Source organism: Camelina sativa, chromosome 16 (assembly GCF_030686135.1).
Source record: "Camelina sativa cultivar CO46 ecotype springtype chromosome 16, ASM3068613v1".
Taxonomy (NCBI): domain Eukaryota; kingdom Viridiplantae; phylum Streptophyta; class Magnoliopsida; order Brassicales; family Brassicaceae; genus Camelina; species Camelina sativa.
The window spans coordinates 1,920,470-1,933,908 of NC_141895.1; the positions used below are offsets into that span (position 1 = coordinate 1,920,470).

The 13,439-nt window shown below is 39.1% G+C and overlaps 5 protein-coding genes across 6 annotated transcripts; 2 read left to right on the top strand and 3 right to left on the bottom strand.

Annotated features, from left to right (window-relative positions):
- The first annotated feature begins 441 nt into the window (after positions 1–441).
- Positions 442–3,576, top strand: LOC104749343 (methionine aminopeptidase 2B). Its single transcript, XM_010470945.3, has 11 exons — positions 442–839; positions 1,071–1,113; positions 1,202–1,309; positions 1,524–1,623; positions 1,731–1,876; positions 1,975–2,066; positions 2,152–2,246; positions 2,507–2,603; positions 2,699–2,842; positions 2,945–3,162; positions 3,266–3,576. The coding sequence occupies exons 1-11, from the start codon at positions 671–673 to the stop codon at positions 3,374–3,376; spliced, it is 1,323 nt and encodes a 440-aa protein (XP_010469247.1). The 5' UTR covers positions 442–670; the 3' UTR covers positions 3,377–3,576.
- LOC104749342 (uncharacterized) lies at positions 3,511–4,852 on the top strand. Of its 2 annotated transcripts, XM_010470944.3 has the most exons (3): positions 3,511–4,180; positions 4,263–4,469; positions 4,567–4,852. In XM_010470944.3, exons 1-3 carry the CDS (start codon positions 3,719–3,721, stop codon positions 4,711–4,713), a joined length of 816 nt encoding a protein of 271 aa, XP_010469246.1. In that variant the 5' UTR covers positions 3,511–3,718; the 3' UTR covers positions 4,714–4,852. The 2 variants fall into 2 exon arrangements, with proteins under 2 accessions (XP_010469246.1, XP_087347099.1); XM_087490973.1 differs by lacking the exon at positions 4,567–4,852 and having other exon boundaries at positions 3,571–4,180; positions 4,273–4,471.
- LOC104749341 (methylenetetrahydrofolate reductase (NADH) 1) lies at positions 4,766–8,088 on the bottom strand. The gene is made up of 10 exons (XM_010470943.3): positions 7,443–8,088; positions 7,259–7,341; positions 6,982–7,155; positions 6,576–6,749; positions 6,391–6,491; positions 6,185–6,296; positions 5,873–5,953; positions 5,599–5,776; positions 5,097–5,431; positions 4,766–5,005 (listed from the first exon to the last, which is right to left on the bottom strand). The coding sequence occupies exons 1-10, from the start codon at positions 7,903–7,905 to the stop codon at positions 4,928–4,930; spliced, it is 1,779 nt and encodes a 592-aa protein (XP_010469245.2). The 5' UTR covers positions 7,906–8,088; the 3' UTR covers positions 4,766–4,927.
- An 83-nt stretch (positions 8,089–8,171) lies between these two features.
- On the bottom strand, positions 8,172–8,513 carry LOC147925031 (uncharacterized). Its single transcript, XM_087490770.1, has one exon. It carries the CDS (start codon positions 8,511–8,513, stop codon positions 8,172–8,174), a length of 342 nt encoding a protein of 113 aa, XP_087346896.1.
- Positions 8,514–10,582: 2,069 nt separating this feature from the next.
- On the bottom strand, positions 10,583–13,275 carry LOC147925032 (putative histone-lysine N-methyltransferase ASHH4). The gene is made up of 12 exons (XM_087490974.1): positions 13,071–13,275; positions 12,854–12,974; positions 12,615–12,726; positions 12,378–12,477; positions 12,223–12,301; positions 11,964–12,132; positions 11,790–11,870; positions 11,514–11,664; positions 11,306–11,333; positions 11,132–11,222; positions 10,946–10,994; positions 10,583–10,866 (listed from the first exon to the last, which is right to left on the bottom strand). The coding sequence occupies exons 1-12, from the start codon at positions 13,086–13,088 to the stop codon at positions 10,795–10,797; spliced, it is 1,071 nt and encodes a 356-aa protein (XP_087347100.1). The 5' UTR covers positions 13,089–13,275; the 3' UTR covers positions 10,583–10,794.
- Between the last annotated feature and the right edge of the window lie 164 nt (positions 13,276–13,439).

The following is a 13,439-nucleotide window of genomic DNA, read 5'->3' on the forward strand; positions in this document are numbered from 1 at the left end:
CTTCTTATATAACAAGGTCCTGTTACTTTTGTATATTGACTTTTGCATAAGAGAGAAGAGTACTGTATATACAAGTCCTAATTTCCTTATCTCCACAACTTGGCAATCAAAGTGAACATAACTAAAAAGGTTAACTTACTTCGTACAGTGATCGCATAAGAGTAGTGTATATATGTATACAAGTCTTAATTTCCTTAGCCCTCCACAACTTGACAATCAAAGTTATAATACGAGTAGGAAACTTAACATATGTTACCAAAAAAAATCAATAGCAAAAAAGGAAAAGTTAACATAACGATAAATATAGCAATCAAATCCGGCATCGCCAATTATTTAGAGATTAAGTGAATAAGAAACCAAGCCCAACCCATAAAGAAAATTTGATAAGGCCCATTAAGAAGCGAATTATGATGAGGGGGATTTACATAAATAATATAGTCTAACAGTCTCATTTTGCAAATTCTCAAAAATCTCAAGGGTTTGCCGTACAAAAGTATCGGAGCTGAGAGAGAGAGAGAGAGAGAGAGTAAAGGGGGTAACGAAAGAGAAAGACTGGTTTACTTCTTCTTCTTCTTCTTCGTGTGCGATTCTCATTGAGTTTTTTGTACGAATTTTTTTGTGCTTGGGGTATAGTGCTTTGTTATTTTGAGGTGAGAATCGATTTGAAGATATGGCGAGTGAAAGCCCTGATGTTGTTGTAGCTCCAGTGGTGGAGAATGGCGGCGCTGAATCCATTAATGGAAAAGAGGAGAAATTGGAATCTGAACTTTCGAAGAAGCTTGAGATTGCAGAAGATGGTAAAGAGGAGAACGATGAAGAAGAAGAAGAAGGAAGCAAAGGTAAAAAAAATTTGGGTTTTTTTTTTTTTTTTTTTTTGGGTCTACTGATTGATCACATGGTTTTGAGTGTTATATTATGAATGTTCGGTATATGTTTGTCAAAGGAACTAGCTTTCTAGGATTAGTCCATCTGAGTTTGGGTCTTGAAATGTTTGGAAGTTTTTTAGATTCGATCCTTTGTTCTGATGGTTGTTTAATATAACACTTTTTGTTAATTTTGTTATTTTTAAGCTGAGGCTTCAACAAAGAAGAAGAAGAAGAAAAATAAAAGCAAGTAAGAGATTTGTTTTTGTTTTTGTCTATTTTTTTGTTTTTTGTAATTTTTGGTGTTTGCTTTATTGATGGTTTTGATTATGTTGTAGGAGGAAGAAGGAACTCCCTCAACAGACTGATCCACCTTCAATCCCTGTCGTTCAGCTCTTCCCATCTGGGGAGTTTCCTGAAGGTGAAATCCAACAGTATAAGGATGAGTAAGTTTCATGCCTTTCTATTTACCATCGTGGACAGCTTTTGGGAAAATCTTTTGATATGTTATACTTGACTTTGTCCAACAGTCCATACCACTTTTGTCTTCCCTACTCTTGAGTTTATTGGATTTTCAGTCTTTTTCATGTCAAGACTCTTCGTTGTTACCTTCATCACACTGTTTGTTTTAATATATTGCTGCTTCATCTCTGTGTTTAGTAACCTGTGGAGAACAACATCTGAAGAGAAAAGAGAGATGGAGCGTTTGGAAAAGCCAATATATAACTCTGTTCGCCAAGCTGCAGAAGTTCATCGCCAGGTTTAGAGTTTTTTTCACTGAATGACCACAGATAGAGTTTTTTTTTTTTCTGGCCTCTTTTTTTTTTTTGCAGCTGCTTGAAAGATCGTTTTGGCCATCTTTTTCAGGTTCGTAAATATGTCAGAAGCATAGCGAAGCCTGGAATGTTGATGACTGATATATGTGAGACCCTAGAGAATACTGTTCGTAAGTTGATTTCAGAGAATGGTCTTCAAGCTGGTATTGCATTCCCTACCGGATGCTCTTTGAATTGGTTGGTTATGACATGTGCCTTCCTTCAACTTTTTCTTTCTATCGACAAATTTCTATTCTTCTTTAGTCATGTTTCTTTAATGACTTTTTAACATTCAGGGTTGCTGCTCATTGGACACCAAACTCTGGGGATAAGACTGTACTTCAGTACGATGATGTTATGAAATTGGATTTTGGTACACATATTAATGGTATGACGGTAAATCTTCCTTTTTGTTATTGTTTTTCTTCTTCGTTAAAAATGTCAGATAAAAATTAAAATCTCTTCTCTTGCAGGGCGTATTATTGACTGTGCGTTTACAGTTGCGTTCAACCCTATGTTTGATCCTCTCTTAGCAGCCTCTCGCGAAGCTACGTATACTGGTATTAAGGTACTGATTCTTATTTTTGCTAATTTACATTGCTTCATGAATGAACATATACCAGTAGGATGAAGCAATATTTTCCTATTCAGCTTGGTTCATTATGTTTTCTTTATCCTTTTCATCTTTTTTTCTACAGTGGAATCCATATGAATTAAAAAATTCTAAGCTCTTCAGTGCAAAATTGACTTCGTTTAGGCTTTTGATTTGTAAGGAACCATTTCGTTATTGCTCTTAATCTCCTTTGTGTGTTTTTTTGGCTGGTTCAGGAAGCTGGAATTGATGTCCGTCTCTGTGACATCGGTGCTGCAATTCAGGAGGTCATGGAGTCTTATGAGGTTGAAATCAATGGAAAGGTCTTCCAAGGTATTGTTATCCGATGGCACATCTAATTATCTGCCCTTACATCAGTGTCACATTTTGATAATTGTAAACCTTAATATGGTACATGCTTTTGGCAGTTAAAAGTACCCGAAACTTGAATGGGCATAGCATTGGACCCTATCAGATACATGCTGGGAAATCCGTTCCTATCGTCAAAGGAGGCGAGCAGACAAAGATGGAAGAGGGGGAGTTTTATGCCATTGAAACATTTGGATCAACCGGTAAAAGAAATATAGACACATTCAAATTCAACCATTAGAGAAAAGGCCACTGCATCTTTGGGATTCACCAATGTTGTATCCTCTGTTGCTGTTGTATTGCAGGGAAAGGATACGTGAGAGAAGACTTAGAATGTAGCCATTACATGAAGAACTTCGACGTTGGCCACGTCCCCTTGAGGTTGCCTAGAGCAAAACAACTCCTTGCCACCATTAACAAGAATTTCTCGACACTTGCCTTCTGCAGACGCTATCTGGACCGCATTGGTGAAACCAAATACTTAATGGCTCTAAAGAATCTTTGTGACTCTGGCATTGTTCAGGTAAAATTTCTCACACCAGTGTCTAGATGATGATTCATTTTGCCCCACCAGATCTATCCTGAGTTGGAAAAAACATAAATCTTGTTCATTGTTTGATTTTCAGCCGTATCCACCTCTGTGTGATGTGAAGGGAAGTTACGTTTCACAGTATGAGCACACCATATTACTGCGACCTACTTGCAAAGAAGTTCTTTCCAAGGGAGACGACTACTGATTCAGACCCTCTGTTTTTGCTCTATTATATCAAACTGTTGTGGAGATTGTACACTGCTTGTTTCTTTTGTCGTCGTTAACACATACAGCTTTGAATCCTTTTTATAAAGTTTCAGTGGATTGTTAAAAAACCATGTATTTGCACTTCACATGAATTTGCTCATCAATCTTACTAATAAAGATGAGTAATTGATTCTTAAAGCTTCACGCTTTGGAAATTTCTCAAGTCAAATCGTAGAGTGAGAAACAAACAAAATTGTTTACATGTATAAAATAAAGATACAGATATGGTGAAGAAGAGAGAGAGACAAGAGAAGAGATAGATCTTTAGCTAACTAAATCCATGGCGGCGACGATAGCTGCATTTTCCGGTGGTCTGAAAATGAAGGCTGGAGTTCTTGCCGTCCAAATCTCATCGCTTCCTCTCCGCCGCGAATTCCCCCGTTTCTTCTCCTCTTCATCGAAGACAGTAGCGGCAATCTCGTCATCTCTTCGAGTCTCCGCCGTTTATCACCAGCGTAGTCAAAGCTCTTGGTCTCGACTTGCTACTTTCTGTACGGCAGCTCCCGACGCCGGCACGACGGTTTCAGCGGATGAATCGGAGAAGAAGAGCGAATCTTTAAAGGAGGAGGAGAGTGTGAAGGAGACGGCGAATCTGCTAGATATCAAAGTAGGACGAATTGTGAAAGCTTGGCAACACGAGGAAGCTGATTCGCTGTATGTTGAAGAAGTAGACGTTGGTGAAGCTGAGCCCAGAATCATCTGTAGTGGTCTCGTCAAATACGTCCCTCTCGATCTCCTTCAGGTCAGCTTTCATTGTCCTAATTTGTGTGAGAATTATGATCTTGATTTGTGTGAGGAACTTTCCCAATGAGCTGAATCTGTAGGGTACATCAGTAGTGGTGCTGGCTAATCTGAAGCCGAGGAATATGAGAGGGGTCAAGTCATGTGGTATGCTTTTAGCTGCATCTGACTCTGCTCATGAGAATGTTGAGCTTCTTGTTCCACCTGAAGGCTCTGTTCCTGGAGATAGAGTGTGGTTTGGTAACGAAGACGATCTTGAGCAGCTTCCTGAACCTGCACCTCCTAACAAGGTCTCCCTAGCCTGCAAACCACTAATCATTTCAGTATCAAGGTCTGTTGTTAGTCATGGGATTTTTCAAATTCTGTGTTCCTTTTTGGTGGCTGCAGGTTCAAAAGAAGAAGATGTGGGAATCGGTGCAACCGCTTTTGAAGACTGATGCGTCTGGTGTTTCGATGCTTAAGGACGAGCATTTGATGCGAACATCTTCTGGTCTTGTTACTTCAAAATCTTTAAGAAATGCCAACATTTCTTGATTTTATTTGTAAGCTGTATATTAAGTTGTTGTTTTGAGTTGACACAGAGAGAAAGAACAAGCCGCCAAGGCAATTTTTTTCATTGCAAATCAAACTGATGTTTTTTTTGTTGAATTATCAAAATAAGGTTATTACGAAACACAAATAACTTTAAAAGGTACAAAACAAATCCCGAAATAGAACTTTTCCTCTTTGCGGTCGGCTTTCTCGGAGATCAAGCAAAGACAGAGAAGATATCACCATTAATGTAATCGTTGTCCACTAAGCTTACCAAATAGTAGTTGTTCTTCACCTGCACATTGATTAGATCCTTCTTATCAGTACAGCTAAAACCAATCAGGTTTAAGAAAAGAAGAGAAGGAAACAGAAGGAAGATTCTTTACCTCCTCGAGCAACTTTCTAGAAGGATCGTCTTCTGGGTACAAGTTAGCCCAGCTTCTTGACCAAATCTCAAACGCTTCGTCTTTCCAGACTTTGAAACTGGCTGGATCCACGATTGTCGGTTGAATAACCTCCTTAGCTGGGAACACTCCCCAAGTAACTGCATTCACATCAGACTCACCAGTGTTTGATACCCAGTTCTCTGCTTTGTTCACGGCCATGTAGGTGATAGAAGGAAAAGCTTTGGATTTCTCCACAATTGTGTCTAACTTATCCTTCGAACAGAAGAACTCTAGATAAGCTTTCTGGTAGACGTAACCACCAGGACCACCCCATCCTGCCAAGTTTCAATTGCAATTACACACTTTTGTTATAAGCATAGAAGAGAAACTCTAGAGGGGTTTAATAGGTTTTCAAGAAAGGATAGATGAATCCTGAGTCAAATACAATAGGTTTTGAGACATAATATTTATGATATGTGATCGCAGATATTAGTTTCCTTACCAATAGCTGGGGAATCGGATTTGGCTGCATTAACTGATGGTTGGCTGTTGATGGTCAAGAAACCGTTGGAGTTGACTTTTCCGAGTTGCTCGTTTATGATCTTTGTCTCTGGCTGGAGTCCATCTAATTCAGACCATGGACTGCTTTTTAAGTTTCCAAGGCATAGCTCTTTGAATTTCTGATTTGTGACAGTTTTTACAAGAAAATTTAATAAGTGAGAATGAGGAAAAAGGGAATGTAACAATTTCTACGACTGTTAGTAAAGGAAGGCTACCTCTTGAACATCGTCAATGCTTTTCAATGGGGCAACCCATTCTTGCTGAAGCTTCTTGTCACGTGCTTTTGGGCGCATGAACTATATCAATACATGCATTAAGATCAGCACTACTCATTGGCAATGAAAAATGCAGAAGAAGATGGCAAGCAAACCAAGCATCTACTTACAAGTGATAATGGTAGGATAAAATACCAATAAGCAAATACAATAATCACGTAAAATCAAGAAGAACAACTAAAATAAGCCCTTTAGAATCCAAGTTAGCAAAATCTAAAGTAGAATGTCAGAGAACTAATGAATATGTGGTACCTGATAATCAGAAAGTGTACTGTATGAAGCACTGCGTGAATCACCCCATCGTCCATGTGGGAAGTCATTCCAGCCCTTTGTTCTAGATATGTAGCTCTTTGGACGGTTTGCCCTGCAAATATTAGAAATGGTATTATTCTCTCCCCGACGAGAAGTTTAATAATCCGAGACAAAATTCAGAGCAAGAAAAACAAAATGCAGGTTACCAGAAAATAGGGCGAACATCTTCACTAAGACGGAAAATATTTGCAGGGCGTCTCCAAGGTAGAGAACGAGAAATTTTTGACTCATCAATCAGACCAAGGTTCTGCAATTTGAGCACCATTGTTAGGTTTGTGTGTAAGAAATTATTACTACAACGAAAAAGAGATTGAAGGAATTGAGGAACAACCATTAATATCCCAATAGCTGATTTGTCAACGTTCAATGTGTACAGATGAAGGGTAGTGATTCCATGGGCCAAAATCTTTTTGCACATTTCTGTGGCAAAGTGAATACCATAAGCTTTAACAGCTTCGTCATTATCCTTAATAGGCTCTAAGGCAGCAGTGAGCTCAGCAGGTATCTATAGCAATAATAGGGTGAATAGAATATAAGTCACAGAATTCATAATATCTGAAAACATTAGTTATTAGGCATCATCAGCAAGGGTCTATATAAGTCAGCTAAATCATATATGCTGAATAAGCAACCAGATAGATGCAAGAAAACTCAAAAACGTAAGCCTTAAAGCACAAAGACAACATTTTTCTACAGAGAAAGCCCTATCATGAATGATGTAAGAGATCACAACATACCTTGGTCTTGCAGAAACCAGCCATTCGCAAGAACCCCTTGTAGTTGGAAATGGGCATAATTCCAGGAACAATGGGACAGTTGATCCCGATTTCCCGACAGTCATTAACAAATTTGAGGAAGATATCAGTATCATAGAAAAGCTGGGTAACAATCAAATCTGCTCCAGCATCAACCTGTTCAGATACGAGCCACAACCCATCAGATCAGATCAAAGACGAGTAACCAAACTCAACACACACACACCCAAATGCAAAGGCAAGAACAATAAATCCGAACCTTTTTCTTCAGGTAAGCAAGATCACTCTGGTAAGATTCAGGAGTAGCAAGTCCATTAGCTTCAATAACATCCGGATGAGCCTCTGATTTAAACAAAAACACACAAATCCTCAATCAGAGATCAAAAATACAAACACAAAATACAATAACAAAACCAACAAAAAGGATGGGGCAAATTCAATACCAGGATAACCAGCAACAGTGATTCCAAAGTAATCACCATACTTGGTTCGAATATGATTGACCAGATCCAAAGCACAAGCAAAACCTCCTTCAACCTGAACGAATTTATCTTGTCCATGAGGAGGATCTCCTCTAAGAGCAAGCACATTCTGAATCCCATTAGATCTAATCGTCTCAAGAGCGTGGTCAATCTTCTCGACAGGCATGTTGGTACAAGTGAGATGCATCATAGTCTCGACGCAAATCACATTCTGCATCCTCGAAGCGATCTCGAGAGTGAGATCGGCGGTGGATCCTCCGGCACCCCAAGTGATATCGCAGAAGGTAGGTCCGTAAGAGACCAAACGATCCATACGTTCGAAGAGATTCTCGACACCATCCTCCGTCTTCGGTGGGAAAAACTCGAAGGAGAAGGCTGTTTGGCCTTGATCCGTCACAGATTTGATCTTATCAACCACCTTCATCTTCTGAGCTCGACGAGGAGGAGATCCCAAATCCCAGATTCGGAAATTAGATTAGGTAAGGGTGGGAAGGAAGTGGTGGAGAGGCTAAAGTGTGATTCGTCTACTCACTCTTTTATACTAACTAACCTCTCTCTCTCATTCTACCAAAGGAAGAGATCCAACAACTTTGGTGGTAAGTGCCGTGCCGGTATCCGGTAAATTTTTAATAAATACAATTATTATTGAATTTTTTTTTTTTTTTTTTTGACAATAAAGAGATGATTAGCTCAAACGAGCCAATCCGAAGGGACATTGTTTACATAGGTAGCTAAATGTAAAACTGTGCGAACCCGGAGCGCAAGATTATCTGCTCTACCATTCTGTGAACGAGGAACGTAGACTAAGGAGAAAGACACGAACTCCTCTTTGTCAGCCTGAATGTCCTCCAAATAAGGCGTAAATGCTGGCCACTCGGAAGGCGAAGACACCATCTTCACTAAGTCAGAGCAGTCGGAGAAAAAGACCACAGATTGATTATCCGCTCCAATCATGCAACGCATAGCCCAAACAAGGGCCTCAATCTCAGCATGAAGAGGGGATAGGCTACGATAGATGTTTGCAGCTCCCATAGTAGGGCACTCACCCTATGGAGAAGTGCAGAACCATCCGCGCCCCGCAAAACGATCTGTAGATTTCCAAGAACCATCCACAAAACACATATAACTTGTCAAAGACCGAGGGACCCCTACTCTATCACTGCCACAGATAACAGTCGCATTAGTAGTATCCGAAGGTAACACCGCATCCTGTGATTGGGCTAGAGTCCATGCTCTCGCCTCATCCTCTGCCAACCGCAAGATTGCTAGCGGGTTTGAATCCAGATTACTGAACAGGTTGTCATTTCGCGCTTTCCAAATATACCACAAAATCCAGGGATATAAGTCCTGTGTGGATACATTCTTAAAACGCCAAAAAAGGAAATCCATATTCGTGAAAACGGATTCCGTTGGGAAAACACTTGGGGCAGTCGGAAATGCCGACAAAGCCCAAACCTGGCGAGCTGGCGGGCATTCAAAGAGAGTATGATTAATCGTCTCCTCCTGTGAACCACATAGACCACACACTGCGTCACAGCTCAGACCACGTCGCCTTAGATTAGCAGTAACCGCCACACAACCCGATAGAACTTGCCACAAAAAATGACGAAGTTTTGGTGGACACCGGAGCTTCCACACCAAGGCCTGAAGGGGTATAATATCTGGTCCCAATATTGTTGACTTAGTAGAATCCGATATATTCGAGCGAAGAACATGGTACCCTGACTTGACCGAGTATTTACCAGACTTGGTAAAATACCATCCCAGCAGATCCGGTTTATCCGGCTGTCGCAATGGTAAGGCAGAAATTATGGCCACATCTTCCGGTACAAACGTAGCCGTAAGCTGAGCCATGTCCCAGGAATTAGAGCTCATGTCAATGAGATTTGAAACGCGGAGCAGAGGGTCAGAAGACGGCCTTGTGCTCAAAGCTGGTCTCGGGGATTGAGCAGGGATCCAGGGGTCAGTCCATACAGAAATGGAATCCCCTGAGCCTACCCGTTTAATAAGTCCTTTGTTAACCAGAGAGCGAGCAGAAACTATACTCCACCACCCATAAGAGGGCGAGTGAGATTTAATTGGATCCAGTGGATCAGAATGTCGATAGTAGCGAACTTAAAAAATACATGCAAAAAGAGAATCCGGTACAGTGATTAAACGCCACAACTGTTTCGCCAGCAGAGCTGTGTTATAATCATCTAAGCACCGGAAACCCAACCCCCCTGCGTCTTTACCATTACATAATCTATCCCACGCCACCCAGTGAAGCCCTCGTGACTGACTAGACGAGCTCCACCAAAAATTCGAAATTGCACTAGTCAATTTCCTCGTGACCGTCTTTGGTAATCGAAAACATGACATTACGAAAGTAGGAACAGCCGTAGCCACGGACTTGATCATAACCTCCTTGCCACCTTTTGACAACAATCTAGTCGGCCACCCACTAGCCCTTGATTGCAATCTGTCCTGAACAAACGAGAAGATTTTTGTCTTTGCTCCACCCAAACTTTTCGGGATGCCTAAATTATTATTGAAATTTGTTATTCAAATATCTTCAATATTTATCAAAAATATTAGTATTTATCCCCACCAAAAAAATATTAGTATTTAGTATTATACTATCACAGTTTGCTTTTCCAAAGTTGCTACAATACAAATAAAATGTTTCAAACATACTATTATTTTCCTTTCTAATTATTGAACTTTTTCTCAAAGGATAATAATCATAAAATAAATTATAAAGTTCTAAGAGTTTGAAATCTCTCACCATGTTTTCATAATTTTCTTATTTTTCCCAACTAATGTATATATTTTTTCTTAAATAAAATATAATAATTAGGTAGGTGAGCGGGCCCCACATCACCTACCACCGGCAAAGCCAATCCACACTGTCGGTCATCGGACCGTGGCTATCAACAACCGCAACAACGGACACTACTAGCTAGCCCAGGAGGATCACGTGCTTAATCATCTGGCAATCACAGACAGAACAAACCGGTAATTGGTTAATATAGTCCTCAGACCGGGTAGTGGTTTTTGTTTTGTCACTAAATAACCAAAACCCGGTGTAAAGTCCAAAATACATTTCTTTTTCTTTGGTCTAAAAGATTCCACATATGTGCACTACTGTTGAACTACTGATTCGAGTTGGATACATACATTACATACAACAATCAAGTCAAAATCTATTTGCCAACCGACAGAGTTTGGTTGGTTACAATAGCAGATACACCCCGGTTCAAAACTATTTCTTCACAATTCAAGTGTAATTCAAATGTTGGGAATGAAATCAGACTTATTAATTGGAGCAATATCAAACATTTACGATCTTCCAAACTTCTCTGGACATGTTGACAATCTCGGTGACACCATCCTCATACATGACCTGGAGCAAGTATATATTTTGTCTATTAGATTTCGTAAAATGAGATAGAAGGTGGTGAACAAATAAGTCAAGTGGATACCAAGTGTTTTCTTGAAAACTCATCGTATTGTGTAATGATGCCAAAACACCTGAAAATGTCGACTATGTATTATTGTCAAAAAACTACACCTTAATTAACAAACAAAATACATGCTACTGAGCCTTTCGTTTATATTGCAATATGAATGCTTTCTGAGCCTTGTGCCCTTGCTTATTGTGCTTATACCTCTGCTTCGTGGGACGTGCTAAACAGATCACCACACCAATGCAGTTACGGGAACATATTATTCTTTGGCTTCTGTTGATCCAAGATTTTCCTGACGCATCCAAATTTTTGTCTCATACCTCTGAATCGATCGAGATGCTTTGTCGAAAATAGAGCCATATAATTAATACTAACCGGCAACGCGTCTACCTCGCTTTTTCACCTAACCAGATGTATATGACCATATAATAAGTTAATGTTTATACATGCCACATAACAGGATGAATAAGTTCGAAATAGTTACAAAACTATGATCATGAGACATTAACTCAAAACGATTCAACAAGAGCATCTATATATATGCAAGCTTCTCTTCCAGATAGACTTCAGTTTCAATTTTTACCTTGGGCTTATTCAAAGTCACTTTACATGCCACTGGTTTCACATCTGCTTCCACAGTTGTCTTCTTAGCTTTATTAGGTTTTGCACCCAGTTTTTTTCTGCAATCAACTGAACCGCAGTAGCAATCTTGATCTGCACCAAACTGCACAAATCTGCTATCTTTCTTAGTATCACAACTTATTACTTGTCATCAAGTACTTTATAAAAGACAATAGTATCCAATAATATGCACAATATAAGGTATTGTTGGTGGATGCAAGAAAATATATGTTCTTACTGGTAATCGTAGGTCAACTCCTCGCCTTTGTTTATGAAACGGGTAGCAAATATGCCGATTCTTGTCTCTCCATCAATTATCCTATTGGAAAACAAAGGGAGACCATTATACAGATAACTTTTTCCCAACTGTACGTACTGAACAGAAGATGATGAGCAATACTAATAAACAAACCATTTCTGCATCTCTGCATTAGGATCGCAGCTGTGATTGATATATCTTGATTTATTCCCCTTATGAGTAGCATCAATCACCATGTTCCAGTATATCTGACACAAATAAAAATTTGTCTCGACCTGCTTCAACTTCCAAAGCCTTTCTTGACAAATATTTTCGTCCATAACTACAGTGATATCAATTGGATTTACAAGAAGATAAATAGGTAAGCAGAGAAATATACAAGTAAAGAGAAGCAACAATGATATAACATCACCTTCCCCAACATATTCGATGATAAAATCTCCTGGTTCGATATCTTCATCTGCTGCAATACCATTTCCACATTTCTCTGTCTACAAGAAACAACTTATTCAACCAATAGCCCTAAAATGCAGATTTTTTTTTTTTTTGTATAAGCAATATACAAACCTGAACTAACTTCATCTTCTTAATACGTCTTTGTTGAAACGGCTTGTTGGTGCACTCGCCTCTGCATTCGCAACTAGATGAACAGCTTGATAGTAGAATCCTATACATCAAGGAAAAAAGGAAAAGTACAAGAAAGTTAAACATCAACAATCAAAATCAATGCAGACAAGAAGCTTCAAATAAGATGAGTATTTGTGATCATAGTGACTAATATAGAGTCAGATTTTGGAAACATACCCACAACTGCAATCACTTCGACAGATATTAGAAGAACCAGGATCCAAGGAGCAAGAACAGAATATGCCATGATCTTTAATTTTTTTTTTGAATTCCTTCTTCAAGAATATATCTTTAAAACAAGACTCACTCATGTGAAAACAAAAGAAACAAGAATATCTAATGAATTGTGGAAGATTAAGTAAGAAAAAAAAAGAAAAAAAAAAAAGACTTTGCATCTGTAACAATGAAAAGGATACTGCGCTTGATGAAGACAGGCTTGTCCTTACTCAACTGATCCGGAGATTCCAATTTCTCCAATTCCCCGACCTGTTTTTTTAACATTCTGAGAGATCTCCTGATTTCAACCCGATCGGAACCCTGATAAGGAACCAGAGAAACCTAAGAACATATACGAAAACATAAAATCCGTAAAGATGATTGAAAAGAAGTCATGAAGACTCTGATCGAATGTACCTTCTTGACGGAAGACATGGTAATAGACCGGAATGATTCGAGTTTTGATGCATAAACTTCTAAGAAACCAAATCAATTAAAAAGGAAGAATATAATGATGATGATGATGATGATGATGATGATGATGATGAATCAGTCAGTGGCAGAGAGAGATAGTAAAAAGAAGAAGACGTAACGGAGAAAGAGCGGCAGTTGCAGTTTTCCTTTTTTGAGGATTTTGAAATTTATCCGCAGAAAGCAATAAATCTGCTTAAAAGGGTATAACAGTTATTGCGAATGATTATTTCCTATAAACCGTTATTAAACATAGATGGGCTTTATATTGTTGGACCGGCCCAATCAAATAAAACCCATTACTTTGTATTACCT

What these genes read in the sequence shown, in the direction of transcription:
- LOC104749343 (XM_010470945.3), top strand. Translation starts at nt 671, where the DNA reads ATGGCGAGTGAAAGCCCTGATGTTGTTGTAGCTCCAGTGGTGGAGAAT. An exon ending in ACCGGATGCTCTTTGAATTG is followed by an intron (nt 1,877 to 1,974) that starts GTTGGTTATGAC and finishes TTTAACATTCAG; the next exon opens with GGTTGCTGCTCATTGGACAC. An exon ending in TTTTGGTACACATATTAATG is followed by an intron (nt 2,067 to 2,151) that starts GTATGACGGTAA and finishes CTTCTCTTGCAG; the next exon opens with GGCGTATTATTGACTGTGCG.
- LOC147925032 (XM_087490974.1), bottom strand. An exon ending in TGACTTTGAATAAGCCCAAG is followed by an intron (nt 11,334 to 11,513) that starts GTAAAAATTGAA and finishes ACATCTGGTTAG; the next exon opens with GTGAAAAAGCGAGGTAGACG. An exon ending in AGTTTTCAAGAAAACACTTG is followed by an intron (nt 10,867 to 10,945) that starts GTATCCACTTGA and finishes TACTTGCTCCAG; the next exon opens with GTCATGTATGAGGATGGTGT.
- LOC104749341 (XM_010470943.3), bottom strand. Translation starts at nt 7,905, where the DNA reads ATGAAGGTGGTTGATAAGATCAAATCTGTGACGGATCAAGGCCAAACA. An exon ending in CTGGTTTCTGCAAGACCAAG is followed by an intron (nt 6,750 to 6,981) that starts GTATGTTGTGAT and finishes TTATTGCTATAG; the next exon opens with ATACCTGCTGAGCTCACTGC. An exon ending in GCATTGACGATGTTCAAGAG is followed by an intron (nt 5,777 to 5,872) that starts GTAGCCTTCCTT and finishes GTCACAAATCAG; the next exon opens with AAATTCAAAGAGCTATGCCT.
- LOC104749342 (XM_010470944.3), top strand. Translation starts at nt 3,719, where the DNA reads ATGGCGGCGACGATAGCTGCATTTTCCGGTGGTCTGAAAATGAAGGCT. An exon ending in TCCCTCTCGATCTCCTTCAG is followed by an intron (nt 4,181 to 4,262) that starts GTCAGCTTTCAT and finishes CTGAATCTGTAG; the next exon opens with GGTACATCAGTAGTGGTGCT. An exon ending in AACCTGCACCTCCTAACAAG is followed by an intron (nt 4,470 to 4,566) that starts GTCTCCCTAGCC and finishes TGGTGGCTGCAG; the next exon opens with GTTCAAAAGAAGAAGATGTG.
- LOC147925031 (XM_087490770.1), bottom strand. Translation starts at nt 8,513, where the DNA reads ATGGGAGCTGCAAACATCTATCGTAGCCTATCCCCTCTTCATGCTGAG.